This window comes from Myripristis murdjan, chromosome 20 (assembly GCF_902150065.1).
Source record: "Myripristis murdjan chromosome 20, fMyrMur1.1, whole genome shotgun sequence".
NCBI lineage: Eukaryota > Metazoa > Chordata > Actinopteri > Holocentriformes > Holocentridae > Myripristis > Myripristis murdjan.
The window spans coordinates 10,454,240-10,468,969 of record NC_043999.1 but is presented as its reverse complement, the minus strand read 5'-3'; the positions used below and the strand labels follow the sequence as shown (position 1 = coordinate 10,468,969).

The 14,730-nt window shown below is 44.2% G+C and overlaps 1 protein-coding gene across 6 annotated transcripts in view; it reads right to left on the bottom strand.

Annotated features, from left to right (window-relative positions):
* The window catches only part of asap1b (ArfGAP with SH3 domain, ankyrin repeat and PH domain 1b), a 56,002-nt gene that overhangs the window by 23,102 nt on the left and 18,170 nt on the right, over nucleotides 1-14,730 (bottom strand). For 4 of the 6 annotated variants that reach the window (XM_030079178.1, XM_030079174.1, XM_030079172.1 and 1 more), the window contains exons 3-12: nucleotides 12,842-12,987; nucleotides 10,598-10,672; nucleotides 9,966-10,015; nucleotides 9,607-9,736; nucleotides 5,800-5,885; nucleotides 3,802-3,877; nucleotides 3,577-3,663; nucleotides 1,895-1,903; nucleotides 1,495-1,595; nucleotides 715-784 (exon numbers count right to left, since the gene is read on the bottom strand). In XM_030079178.1, the coding sequence (XP_029935038.1) occupies nucleotides 715-784; nucleotides 1,495-1,595; nucleotides 1,895-1,903; nucleotides 3,577-3,663; nucleotides 3,802-3,877; nucleotides 5,800-5,885; nucleotides 9,607-9,736; nucleotides 9,966-10,015; nucleotides 10,598-10,672; nucleotides 12,842-12,987 (830 nt within the window). The remainder of the gene's footprint in view (nucleotides 1-714; nucleotides 785-1,494; nucleotides 1,596-1,894; nucleotides 1,904-3,576; nucleotides 3,664-3,801; nucleotides 3,878-5,799; nucleotides 5,886-9,606; nucleotides 9,737-9,965; nucleotides 10,016-10,597; nucleotides 10,673-12,841; nucleotides 12,988-14,730) is intronic. The other 2 variants (XM_030079173.1, XM_030079177.1) reach the window with 1 other exon arrangement.

Here is a 14,730-nt window from a genome sequence, read left to right as displayed (position 1 = left end):
TTTCAAAATGAATGGGTAACAATGCACAGCGATTCTTAAATCCCATGTTTTCTTTTTTTTTTTAAGAAAAATTAATAAAATAAATGGAAAAAATAAATGGATTTACAAATTATTCGGGCCTGATGAAACACCGGGCACTGCTCTTTTCACTGCTCTGAATTTTTCTGATTGTCCTAAGCTGCTAAGTCGGTGCCTCCCCTTTTGCGTGAGACGGGATAGGAGGTCATATCTCAAAGCAGATAGTCCCGCTGCATGGTATTACAGAAGAAATTCATTTTTTCACATTTAAAGTTAAGTTCCTGCAGCCTGAGAGGGGGACTGCATGACTCTGAGCTGCGTCTGCTGCTGCTGCGTCTGCTGCTGCTGCTGCTGCTGCTGCTGCATTAGAGCGCAGACTGGCTCTACAAAGCTCTGGACGTGCCAGTGTATATGCTCACACTCACGCTCAGAGATGACTCACCCAGGCGCAGCAGGGAGAGGGGGAGGGGGAGAAAGAGAGAGGGGGGGTAGCAGGTTGCCATGACAACCCATCTATGTCAATTCCACTCTGCCTGCCTCCAGATTGAGAATGGCCATCACAACCTCCCTCCCTGCATGATGTTCTCGCTTTGATCCGCACAGTCACTCGTGGGGGTCAGGGAGTTCTTTTGTGTGTGTGTGTGTGTGTGTGTGTGTGTGTGTGTGTGAACATACTATTTTGTGAGCTCTACTCACCGTGGCATGAGAAATGGTGAGGATGCCACCCTTCACTGAACACTGCCTCCTCTGCCACACCTTCCTCAGCCTGGAGGGGGAAACATCAGGAAGAGGAAATCTGTTGTCATGTCTTTCTTCTGTGTGTGTGCATTGTAACATAATACAGCAGGAGGGCTGCACCACAGCACACAAAACAATTATTGTGTTTGTATTAGTGAAGCCCAAATCACTCAGCCAGTGAATGGAACCAGTTTTTTTTTTTTTTGTTCTGTTTCATAGATTCACTTCTTTGAAACAAGCCCTTTAAAGTCAAGAAGAGAAAAGAGAAAGAAAGTGAAAGATTGCATTGGCCACGTGATATGAAATCACATGAGAAGAGGCTGGTGTCGAGTGTTTTGGTGGCGTTGTGGTCAAACCACAAACTTTTGCACAACACGAGATCCTCATTTTGCACTTTAGGTGGCAAAGGTTACTTGAAATATTCGTCAGTCAGCTTCATCTCAGCCTTACTTTTGAGAGCTAATGCATGCAGTTATTTTTTCAGAGTCTGCATTTTACTTTTATTTGGAAAGAAAGATCTCATGTTTTAATGTGACACATTTTTAAGTACAAGGACAATCAAATGTTTGTTATGTATGCACTAAAACGTGTTTAAAACTTTAAAAGATACTTAAAGGCAGTGAATCAATCAGTTATGAGATCAGTATCAGCAAGACAGGCTTTTAAAACACATGCAATCGGGACTGGGACCAAAAAAAAAATGCAACTGGTGTAAAGTACGCCTAGTTAGTAACTTACCCGTCACTCTTCTTCATTAGATAGCCTTTCTTCTCACTGCCAAACTCCTTGTTTCCCTGCAGCTGGTGCATGCTGTAGCCACCCTGCTTACTCTGCGAGTCCTGCACAAAACCACACAATGCATGTGCGTACACACACACACACACACACAAAAAACAATGTTACACTCACACTGCATGGAGTGTATGGAGTGCAGATCCTTTGAGGCATGCACACACAGACAAACAAAGCAAACACACAAACAGTAAACCTATCCTGTGACATCAGGGTGCAGGGCCTCTGCTTACAGCAGAATTGAGAGATAAAGGGCCTACAGGGCATGCTCTGCAACATCTCTAACGGGCCACGGCACCGGCAAGCAGGACACACTCTAGCATGCTCAACGTGCACCGACACTTACTCTTCTAGACTTGATTCCAGACAAGCAGAGAGCAGAGAGGGGAGATAGAGGGGAGAGGTGTGAAAGATCCAACTCAGGTGCAGGTGGTGGGTGTGAAACTGAAACAGTGTCTCCCTGTGTGTGTGTGTCTACCGAAACCAGCATCTAAGGCGTTTATGGTTTTCAGAGTTGTGCTTGCCGTGGGTGCGATTAACAAGAGAAAGTACAAAACGCGTTAATTAAATGTGAAAGCACTCAGCTCCGTTAAGACTACACCGTGCAAAACACCTGACTGAGCATGTGGGAATGTGAGTGAGAAAGCAGGCACAGCGAAAACCCACGTACAGCCACAGCAGCCTGCGTTGGGGTGTTAAGTAGGCAGAGCCCGGGTTGGCAGTGTTTTCGGGTGCGTGCTTTGCAGCGTTCAGCACTGATACTAAGTTGTGTTAAGTCAGGCAGTGAGTGGCTCTCCACTGAGCAGCCAGTGAGGCACAACACTGGTCACCAGCAAAGCCTACCACACACTGGCTACCAGCATGGTACAGCACTGGGCACTCGCTCTGTGCTACAGGAGACTCGCTCCTGACCTGATAGTGGCCACAGTGAGAGGAGGTGGCGAATAAAACGCGGGATGGGTTGGATCACTTTATCAAATCATCGGCCTGTTATAAATGTCAGCGTGAAGCCTGGGGCTGTATCAGAGACTCTTGAAAATAGGAGGAGATGGGGCTGGGAACGGGACAGGATCTCTTTCTTATTTTTTGCACAGCTGCACAACTCTGATATTTATGACTGATGAAGTTGTGGGCAGCAAATCAATGTCAACAATGCTGCAAGCCCAGGAAAGACAATGACTGTAGGCCTACCTGACACTGCAGAATTATCACAAGTAAAAAAGTAATTTATGTGTTTTTAAAATAATCCACTAGGCAACCTGACATGTAGCACCACAATTTTACCTTTATCAAGAAACAGCTCCTGTGATTTGGGTTTTGAACTTGCCCATTTTGTGATACAGTTGTCCCTCGCTATAACGCGGTTCACCTTTCACGGCCTCGCAGTTTCGCGGATTTTTTTTAGTGCAATTTTGCATGCTTTTTTTTTTTTTTTTTTTTTTTTAAACGCATTGTGTTCTGCGTCCTGATTGGCTAAGGGACTGTAGACTATTGTCACTCAATCTCCTCCGTGCCGTGTCTCCTGTACAGTGCAGAATGCGTTCATTCTATAATACTGGACTTATTTTTCTACGAAGGTTTGAACTTTGAGAGTTTAAACAAGAGAGAAAAGTGAGAAAATGTTAATGCCTGTCTGAGAAAAGTGTATAAAGTGTGTAGTGAGGGGTTTTACAGCCTTAAAACATCTATAATAATTGTAAAAAATAAAGCTGACTACTTCGCGGATTTTGCCTATTGCGGGTTATTTTTAGAACGTAACCCCCGCGATTAAAGAGGGACCACTGTATTGATAATATTCTGATTAACTGTTCAGCCCTAGACCGGAGGTGTTTCAAAAATGGCCCGCAAAAGCCCTGTCTCCTCATATTTTAAAGTGTGTCTGGCTGTGTCTAGGACAAATGAATCAGGTCTGCCATGGCTGTGTCTGACCCACTTTAACTCAGTTTTGGGCTGGCAAGGTTGAATTCCCCCCCCCCGCCGTTACAGCTATGAGTTTTGGTCTGGAGAGGCCTGGTTTGACGTGCCTACCTCCTTCTGGTCCAGCTGGAGGGAGGACTTGATCAGATCCCGGAGGGCGGTCAGCTGCTTCTTCTCCTCATCCTGAGTTTGTTTGATCTGAGGAGAGCAAAACGAAGAGGTGAGAGGTGAGGTGACACGTATTTGGAAGCTATCACCTCCGACTGCACCGTGCCGTGAAAATGGGCAGATGACTAAATAGAGTGGGAGATGAAACGGACTTCTGCGAGTATTTACATTGTAGAGATCAGCTGCCAGCTTCTCGATGTACTGCTTGAGCTTATCCGCTGTCTTCAAGCCATCTTGGAAGAAACTGGAAGAAAGCAGAGGGACACGTGAATTCCCGTGACATTAACTTTCTTTGGAATGAATGTGAGGAAAAAGGGCAGTCATTTAGCGGCAATCACGGCTTTGCAAATGTCAGGTGTTATGAAGTGCTCCTGCGGGCATTACGAAGGCCGCGCGGGGAAGGGAGAGAGAGAGCGAGCGAGCGAGAGTCGGACCGGTGCAGTTTATGTTTAATGTACAGCTCGTCTCGCCGTGGCACCTCCAGCTTTTGGCACGCAGATCGGAGCTGGCCACATCCACAGCAGATTTGCAGAGCTGCTTAGCACATCCTGAAATCCATTATGGATCTGTCAGTGGTACACACCTCAATGCAGGCCTGCAACCACAAATCACCGCTAATGACCTCTTACTGTACACCCCCCCCCACCTCCACCCCCCATCCCGCCTCCCTCCTCATCTTACACTCCCTGCCACATCCTCCCTCTCCTTCTCTCCATCCTGCCGGCCTTACACCATCTGTGTAAGCATGCAGAGTTAAATCCCAGTTGCTAAAACAGTGGCTTGTACAGAGGTTTCTTTTACTTTGACTTACACATATTTTGTTGTGCTACATAATTATTTTGAATTCAAGTGAGCTGAATTTTTAGATGGAGAAACGCATCTAAAAAGCAGTTTTTTAAACAAAAAAAAAAAAAAAAAAAAAAAAATCAAGGATCGAATGATATTCTTATCTTGCAATATGATTCCAGACTTCATGATTCAATATAACCATGCAATGTTTTCAATAAAAATTCAACAACAATAAATTATGACTAGTGCAGGATGATGTTTATTTCTAAGACACAGACCTTAACCCTTTCATGCATGAATTATGAAAGCCTGAATCAAAATTTTTTTCTTCTGTGTTTTTACTCTTCTTACGGGCATGAACATTTTTGTGAGTCTCCATACTTCTTTAAGGATGAAGGACTGGTATTACCATGTCATGATACTAGTATTAAGATGTTTTCAGTAACAAGAATTGACAGTCTCTGCATAAACCTCAATGGCGGGAAGCAGCAGAGAGCATTCTAACAGCTGATATGCAATTCCACCATAGAAACCACTGCATTTAGGAAAAAATGACTTTAAACAGCTGTCCACTGTAGTGACCGCTATGCATGAAAGGGTTAATAGCAGCAGCATTGGCTTGCTAGAGAATGAAAGTGCAAATATAATGTCGATGCAGAGCTTGAGAAAATGTGTCCATTCATTTAAACTGCTACAAAAGAATAAAATGCAGCTAATATCAATAACAACTTTTCTCCCTCACTCTTTTGTACTGCAATATAAGGAATTATAATGTATCATCACGCCCCTATTTTTTATATAATGAAGCAATTCTGAGCCTAATAAATAACACTGACTTGTTATTGACTGTAAAAGCTATTATCCCCTCCTTCTTTCCATCATCTGAGCAGTCAGTCACACTCAGTTCTTGCCTCATCTCTCCATCCACTGTTTCCATGCCTCTGTTCAGTCGTCGTTACAGCTTTTCTATCCGTCAAGGCTCAGGTTGAGTAGATCACCAGGGGGAAGTGCATTGTTTTGACCGAGTGTTATGACAGGGCCTAGCAACACTGAGAGAAATTTGTCATTCTGTCATGGGCGGCGGTGAGCTGCGGTTCTGGCACGCAGGGCGCCCCCTATTTACCCACAAAACCCCACAACTGTCAGAACATATCTGCGTGATGACCTGTGCATATTTATGAAAGCTAAATATGACTCTGCGTCCTCAAGGTCTGTGAATCATGAAGATGAGAGAAGGCTGACACGGGGAGGGAGAGAAAGCAGCGTTTTTCAGGAAGCAATTACACATTTCTCCGTGGCTGTGATGCGCTCGATAGGGAAGCTTCACATATAACGGTGAGGGGAGATGCTTTCAGAGTGGATTACGGTGGTACTTACTTGCATTGTGCGTGGTAATACTTAATCAGGTTCTGCAGGAGGTCCACTCCTTTCTTGGTCTTGATCTCATTGACTTTGATCAGGTACTGCCAGGCAAAGAGAGGTGAGGAGAGTTTAATCACATGCTGAACTTCAGTGTCTGTTTAAAGGATTTTATAATAAGTGGAATAACGCAGCGTGTCACATCTGCAGTGCCGCTGTATGGATACCAAAAGTAAAGACTTTTTGTTGCAGACACTTACGAACACTTTGCATTATGGTAATCCCATCCGAGCGCACATACGCCTAGACAGGCTGAGCCTTTGATGCACAAGACAAGACTGCCTTGGCATTGTGGGAGTGGGGACCAGACTTCTAAAAACAACTACAATCATTGTGGAAAATGCCTCACAGTACGAGACAGTGCTATCCCTTTGCCTTGATCTAAATAAAGTCTCCACTAGATAATTATAAATACTTTTCATTTGCATTATAGAAAGGAGAATGGCCTCAAGAGGAAGCGCTTTGTAGACTGTGTGCTCAGTCTGAGTGTCAAAAGAATGGAGAGCAAATGAAAAGTCTTCACACGGCGTGCCCGCCAAACAATGAAAGATAATCTTAATCTGAGCTGATCCCACGGCATGACGATCCACAGCAATTTGCAAAGAGTCACGGCTAAAGACCACATCCAGCTCCGCAATAAAATTTAATCTATTACACAATGCCCTTCTGAAGCTTCTCATGCCCCCATACACTTCCCATTTGCTGCTTATCGTGCAGTTCTATGTGCGGCTGTGTGTGTTTCTGTGTGTAAGCGCATGCATGTGTGTGTGTGTGTGCGTATATGCATGCATTTTCCCTTTGTGCCTGAGAGAGAGTGTTTGGTGGGATGGGAGATTATCCCGTTTTGTCTTGGTGCCTTGTGTGGGTTCAGTGTTTTGGAGAGCGCTGCCGTGCCTGCAGGTTTTGACTCCGTGTGAATGAGCAGCGTCGCTCGCAGCGTCTCGTCCAGGCACCAAAAAAAAATAAATAAATAAATAAAAAAAATTAAAAAATGCAGGCGGCTGAGCCCTGCCTTTCCGCACTGCCTTCATGGCGCAGGATGAAACAGTGTGAGAGAGTGAGAGCATCCTCTAATCTGGTGACTGAGTGACGTGGAGGGAGAGATGGAGAGAGCGGCCGAGAGAGCGAGAGAGTGCACGCAAGAGAGAAATGAGGTTAAGTGGGATGAACAGATTGTACCACTGACTGTGCCGCTGTCCCGCGCACACAACAGCACCACTGTGGCTGTTTCCAGGCATGTTGAATGTTGATTTAGGAAAGCACAGTGAGACCGAGAGCCACATCAGCCTCAAACGGCTCTGGCCTAAATTCTCAGAGTTCGTAATGCACTTAACTCGGTGTCATGTTAAAATTACGGGGTAAGCGAGCTTTATTGGTAAAGCGCCTCTCTGGACTCAAAGTGCTCCACATGTTAAAAGCAAAACAACAACAACAAAAGAAGAGATAATAAACAACACAAAAAATATGTCCATTAGAGAAGATGAAACACAGCTGCTTAATGTGTTGCACAAACACAGCATGTCAGATTAAGGGAATGTCACTCAGAAAATGAAAGAAATAAAACACATCTGCAGCGGTTTAACAGGACTGCTGATCAAAAGCAATCAAGCGAATCTGCATGGATGAAAGTATGGATTTTTGAAAACACTATAACTTAAAAAAAAAGAATCTGATTTTACTGATGTCTTCAATAAATATCACTTATCATACATGTGCATATCCTACAACAGAGCCCGTTTAAAATGTCTGTTTGATGACGTTCTTGAACCCAGAGACTGAGCTAGCCACTCGAACATTCAGGAGGAGCTGATGTGATCTCACGATATTATGAGGATAGAACAAGTCAGTAATGCAACACAGAGCTGGACCATGCAAAGCCCTGCAGAGGTGATCGGAGCAATTTTGGAATCAATTCCACAGTTGAATGGCAGCCAATGAGGAGAGGCCAGCACTGGTGTAATGTGGGACATAAAACTAGCTTTTTGGCATCCTGCGCCGATTGGACCCGGCTCACTAAAATGGGCAGGGCAAGAGGACAAGGCATTACGTACGCTGTGATGCAACAAGAAGCAATAAATGATTCCCGTCAAACCACAGAAAGACAAACCCAACATAAATTTGGTAATGTTACTTAAGGAAAAGAGGCTGAAGTGGTCCTTGATTCATACCAGTACTGTACCACATCTTGCAATCTTTAGCTGTTTTCCTTGTTTTATGTTTTTCTCTGCATTGCTCTTAGCCAATCCTCCTTAAAACAAATTTGACTTGACTAAACCAAATCGGAATCACCACACCTGGACGGTAACGGACTAAGCGGATTGAATAAAAATTAAAATGAAAAAGGAAAGCACTCTGAGCCGCTGTAATGAGAGCACAATCAGCATGGCGGGGTTATTGGTTTTGTAGCGAATAAATCCGACAACTAACCACAGCCACCCAGCAGGAGATGACTGATCTCAGCGGGGAGGCAACATCTCCTTTAAATTATAGATAAAGCGTAAACAAGTTGTGCTCCTGCTGTATGTGAGGCGGCTGAGTGCTTCAGTATCCCCACAAAGCGCAGCTAAGGTAATATATGTACTGGTCTATTATGTAATTTGAGTTAAAAAACCTCCGGATAAAACAGCGAACGAGGAGTAGGCGTCGACGCCCACCACTAGAGCGTTTTGGCACAGCAGAGTGAATCATGCTCAGCTCTAATAGTTTGCTCTGATGCTCTGAGACGCAGACCCAGCTCACATTGGTTTTACACTGGATTCTGACTTCCCTAACGTCTTTATGTACAGCCTGTGAGCAACCATACAAGTGAGAGGTCAAATAGTGTCGCAAAATCACACGTGTCACAAGCACAGACCAGCTGGGTGTTTGACATGGGAGATAAACCATATTACAGGGTTCCAACTCTGTGTCAAATGTAAAAATTCCCTGACTTTTCTGTAACTTTCCATGACTAAGATGTTGAATTTCCATGAGCTTTATAAAAGTAACGTGACTTTAAGCACACTTCTGATTCAGAGGTCATGTTTCTCTGTTGTATCCTGCAGGGGAAGTGAATATAATGTGAACACAACGGGAGATAAATAATAAAATCAATATTAGATGTGGTGAATAACGAGTTAAAGATTTTTTTAAAAGCAGATTTCCACAATATTCCATGACTTGCCTCAAGAGACACCCCGAAACAGACTTTTCAAAACGCCACGACTTTCCAGAAATCCCATCCCCCACGGGAACGCTGTTATTAATTGCGCTTCCGAGACACTTCAATTAATTACCAATGGAATAACTGTGTGTGCTATGATTAATTGGCTGCACACGACCTTCTAGACGAGGCGATACTCATCACTGACAATGACATTTTTGGTGTTATATTTTATAAGTCGTATCCGTCAGCCGCCGTTCACTGCAACAAACAATTTTGCTCCAATGTTGATGATGACAGCTTCAGAACTGTGTGATACATAGCGACCACGGAGGGTGCCATGTTCGTTAATTAATTAGGTACAGCTGCATCTTATTAATCCACCATTTGTCTGAATAAAATGAATTAAACTCCCGCTTGAAACCTAGTTAAAAAATACTGACACAGCCTTTCATTAGAACATTATCATACTAACACAATACAGCCCTGAAGTGATTATTCAAATTTAAATGCTGCTTCGAATGAGAAATGGGCTTTAACGTCTTGCTCAAGGACACTCTGACGGTGCACGGGGCTGTTTTGAGAATGCCCTAATTGCTGCGCCGGGGGTTCTCCGCGCCTACCTCGCACATCTGGAGCTGGAAGAGGCGGCGCTCCTTCTCCATCTCCTCGGCGATCTCCGCTCCGGTGATCTCGGTGCGGATCATCCCGTGCTGCTTGGCGTGCTCTCGCTTCTCCTTCTCTATCTTTGTACTGAGAGGAGAGGGCAGTCAGAGCGCAGCAGCCAGGCTGAATCAGTGCTTGACCTTGCACGGCGCTGCCTTTTTTTTAGCTTTTGTGCGCCGCGGTGTGATTATACAACACTTGCAAGATCCAAATAAGACTGCTTATCGTCAGTGCTGGGTAAGCTGCACACTAATAAACTGGAATGTTAAAAAAAAATACAGTGAATTCCACCAGTACACAGTAATTATCCACTTACAACTTGGCTTCATAGTCCTTCCACGCTTTGTCAAAAGGCTTCTTTATGTCCTGCAAAAAAAAAAAAAATGGGAGGACAAGCATCAGCAAACTACAAAGAGGTCAGCATGGGGCCAGAGTTATTTGCAGAGTCGAATCTCTATCGGAGCCCCTGAAAAGGCCTCTCTCTCTCTGCCCGTGATTTATGCCCGGGATGGCCAACGTGCAGCCACGCCCCTCCTTGTTCCCCGAGCCCCGTGGGTTCATGACCCATTTATTTGCCACGCTCGCCTCAAACACAACACAAGGACACTGTTTACTCCTCCAAGATTTACGCTGTGATCTTTTAAACAGAGACAGACTTCTACTTCGAACTCCCCCGCCTCTCCAGTCTCCAGACTCTATCTCTGTGTTGCACACACACACACACACACACACACACACACACACACACACACACACACACACACACACAGAAGTTGAGAGATGAATGGAGAGATGTGCTGACGGGGCTTCCATTTCCCCTGCCCCACTGCTGGGCCGTCCCATGGGGGGGCCAGGAAGAGAGAGAGAGAGAGAGAGAGGAGGGCTGGTGGGGTGGGGGGTTGAGTAGAAGAGCGGGAGGAAGAGGAATGGTTTTACAGTAAATCTTACCCCTTTCACGCCTTTCAGATCACCCTTCAGCAGCGAGTCCAGGGTGAAGATCACATTATGGCTGAGGCTCTGGAGCTGAGGAGGAACACAGAGGGGTGCGGGTGGGAACAGGGAGTTAAAATGCGGCCGCTGCAACATATCATCACAAATCAACATACCGTAATGCGCCATAACAACGGGAAAGAATGAATTATTTAGCCGATAGTGCAGTGCATCAACACATTTATGCTGCCACTGTTCGATACAGCTCAGCAAACGGTGCTGCCAAATAACAGCAAGAATCCAGTCCGGCTATTGGAGAATTAGCAAAAACTCGATGTTGCCAGCAGCAGCTCGGGTTGCCACGGCTATGCTCAGCGGCCCTAACCACTGGGATCAGCAAGGTCAATTACAACAGCACTGGGCATTTAAGTCCCTGTTGTCGTAAGCCAAGTCCACACAGGCGCACAGTAGCGGTCAAGGAAATAAACAACACTTAATGGGCGCTAATGTGCTTCTTAAGTGCCTGTCTTGCATATGGCCAACGTCAGGAATCAATCTCCCGCTGGCCGGCTGCCCCTGCACTCGAGCGGCCCATCCTGAAAACTGTCACTGTCTCTCTCTCTCTCACTCTCTCTCTCTCTTCCTCGTTGCACAATTCAAAGACAGACAGATAAATAGTGAGAAAGACGCAGGGAAACTCTAGTTAGTCCCGGAACAAATCCTATCAAAGCAAAGAGTTGCCCAAAGCTGACTCAGACTGCACAATCCTTGCATTGAATCCGATAACACACGCAGCGAGGGCATCTAGGACAGGCGGTGTCTGTCAATACTCATTTGTAGTGCGCGCACACACATACCATCAGCCCTTGGGGCGCGGTTATTGAGGCCTTAAAAACCCATTCAATAAAATACTCGAAAAGTCAGACGAGAGAGAGAGAGAGAGAGAGAGAGAGAGAGGGAGGAATGTCTATAGATAATCTGACTTTCCCTACTTAAACAGGCAATATGCATGTAGGGCCAACAGGTGGTTGATTTAAGAAGGATTCAGGATGGACACACACACGCACACGCACACACACACACAGTCACTCCTATTGCTGCCGAGTGTATTTATGGAGTCTAATCTCGCTGCCAGCCACACAGGAAGAGAGAGAAAGAGAGGGACTGGCTCTTCTTCCAACAACAATCACTCACAGAGGATTCAAACAGGACACATTATTCAACAGAAACGTCAGGGGAAATCCATGGCAGGCAGATAAGAGCCTTGTCTGGAAAAAAAAAAAAAAAAAAAAAGACAAGGCTCAGAGCTAGATACAGCCACAGTCAGCTATACTGTCCCACCGCAATGATGGATCTGGCAGCGTGGGCTTTTAACAATCTCATACAAGGATAGAGAGAGATGAACACGTCTTATTCAGCCTCTTAAACAAACACACACCTACACGTTTGTATGTTAGAGAAAAATATTTATTGACTGCATTCATTTCCAAAGCCCTGACCTTGAACCGCCGCACTACATGTCTAAATAAAGCCTGCACCTTTACCTCAAACTCAAATCCTAATCCCAAACTAACTTTAACCCTTATCCTCACTCACTGAACCTCAACCTAATCCCAACTAGGGCTGGGCAAAAGTCTATTATTTCCAGGCTGACTGTGTCGGTGGGTCGTCCAAACAATTAGTCAACCTGTGAAAGGCCTGTGAAAATATTGAAAATTCAAATACAGTAAAATAATAAATAAAGTAAAAATACTAGAGATTGGCTAGGCTCATGCATGAAAACATGTCTTATCATCTTGGCAACAAACGCATATTTTAGAAACATGGCATGTTTTAGATGACTGATGAAACTTTGATAGGGCATTTAAAAAAAAATTGGTGAGATTAGGCCTCTTATGTGTTATCTCACAAAAAATTAACAAACTATAGCATGTTATTATAGGAATGACAGTTTAAAAAAAAAAAAAACAATAAACCAAACAGTCGGCTGTTGACAGATTAGTTAACTATTTGACTCTTCTGGCCTATCTGTAATCTTAACCTTAAACTCAAGCCCTAATCCTTAACTAATCCCCTATAGAAATCACAATTAGAGCAAATTTTTCTCATCTTTTCTATTGTTTTGAAGATATTTTGCTCCTCGTAGTTGTAAAAATAGAAGAGCACTTACAAATACATGGCATTCTGTAGGATGTAGCTTTTAGCCATGTATTTTAATGGCACTATGAATGACAAATGTTGACATATTTTTTTTGTCCTCACCAGGTTCTTGAGCAGGGCAGACAGCTCCTTGGTGAGGGAGGAGAACTTGACGAAGGCTGTTCCCAGGTCAGGGTTGTCCCGGCTGATGAAGTTGCTGCCAAACTTGTCCAGAGCCTGAGCGTAGTTTTCTTCGTTCTGGACATGGTCTGTGTTGGACACAGAGCAGAGGGTCAACCAGCGATCAGCCTACCCACCCTGACCTCATGGTGGATCCTCAGCATAAAACAGACCGGGGCTAACATAAATTAAGTTCCCATGCAGCTCTGAGACCAGCCTGCCTTGTCTTTTTGTTTATCAGAGAAGCAACACAAACGGCTCAATCCTAAAGATTACGCGCTCTCATTAGTGATTCTTGATCAGTGTGTTTCCAAGGAGGCCCGAATGTGAATTTTAACAGTCGTGCTTAATGTTTTATTAAAAAACATGTCGGCATAACACAGCGTGTGGCTCTCTGGGTCTGTGAAACTCTGCAGGAGCCGTCAGTCACGCAGTAGCACCCATCTGTCATTGTCATTAAGTCAGCGGTGGAGAGGAATTGCAACAGGAACGGGTTCAGACCGTTACCAGACCCTAAGAGTGGAGTCACATCGTTTACACATCAGCAAAAACACTAAAGCCCTAAAACCCCGTCCAGAGGAGCCGAAGCAGCCCAGGCCAAGATACCAAAATACTGGGAATGAGTCAAATATTTATCATTTCAAAGATTCCCCATAGAAAAATGTATTCAGCCTGATTGAATCTCAAGAATCAGGAGAGATATAAACGGGTTCACACTTTAAGGTAACAGTGATTTGGTCCACTGTTATCAGCTGCCAGAATATAGCCTGAGCAGCCTCAAATGTTACCAAGGTCTCAACCACAAGTATGAAGATGACAGGGTGAACAGACGCCCCGTTTACAGGGGACAGTCCGCTGATTTGATACTTTGTAAACCAGCGGACGTCTTGTCATTTGTAGTTTTTACGTCAAGATCACAAGAATTATATCCTGCTCGTATATGACGGTATATCGCTTCAAACGCTTGTGTTATGAGAAATGTAAAGTTTTCCATTTTGTTCATAACTGGCTACTGCAAAATTGGAAGACAGATCCTCAATTTGCTGACTTCTGACAAGTTACATCAGATCAGTGACGCTGTATCGATGTCAGACAAATTAACCTAATTTTGTTCATAAACATGAGAAAAAATACAACTTGCCAGTGAGCAAAAAATTGCCATGACCATAGCAAAAAAATATGCAAAAAATTACAAGAAAATGAGCACAAAAAACAACTTGAAAATTATTTTTAAACAACCTAAAAACTGTATTTATATTTCTTAAAACGATATATTTAAATGTCAGGTGAGCGATGCTGGATCGACCTCAGAGTTCTTGTGTTTAAATGCTTGAGAAAAGCTTTCACAAACTTTTAAATGACATATGATTTCTGTCAGACTCTGGAACACGTCTGCTGTGTTTAATATTCATCAGCAAATTCACAAATGCCCCTGGATTTGTTCCCAAAAATCTGGTCACCTTAATGAAGACCCTCTTGAGCATCTCTACTTGTAAACTGAGCATAAGGCAGGCTCTGAGAGGCTGCACTGGCTGGTTAGCTATTTCACGGTTAGGTGAGGCCAGACCTCAAGATGCTTCCATTAGAGCCTTTAGTAGATGCTGACAGCCTGTGGGTAGAGATGCTTTCACTCTGCTGCTTTCTAATAAGCACAAGCTCTGCAGCATCTTCATCTCAGCAACTTGAAGTCAGCCTATAGCGCAGTCTTGGGTTTGCCAGAGCCTAAAACTGACATTTCTATCTTTATTTTGAGTTAAAACATATGCCGCAGAAAACAAAATCTGACACATATGTGGTGATGTAATCTGCTCATAATGAGATTTCACAGTGCC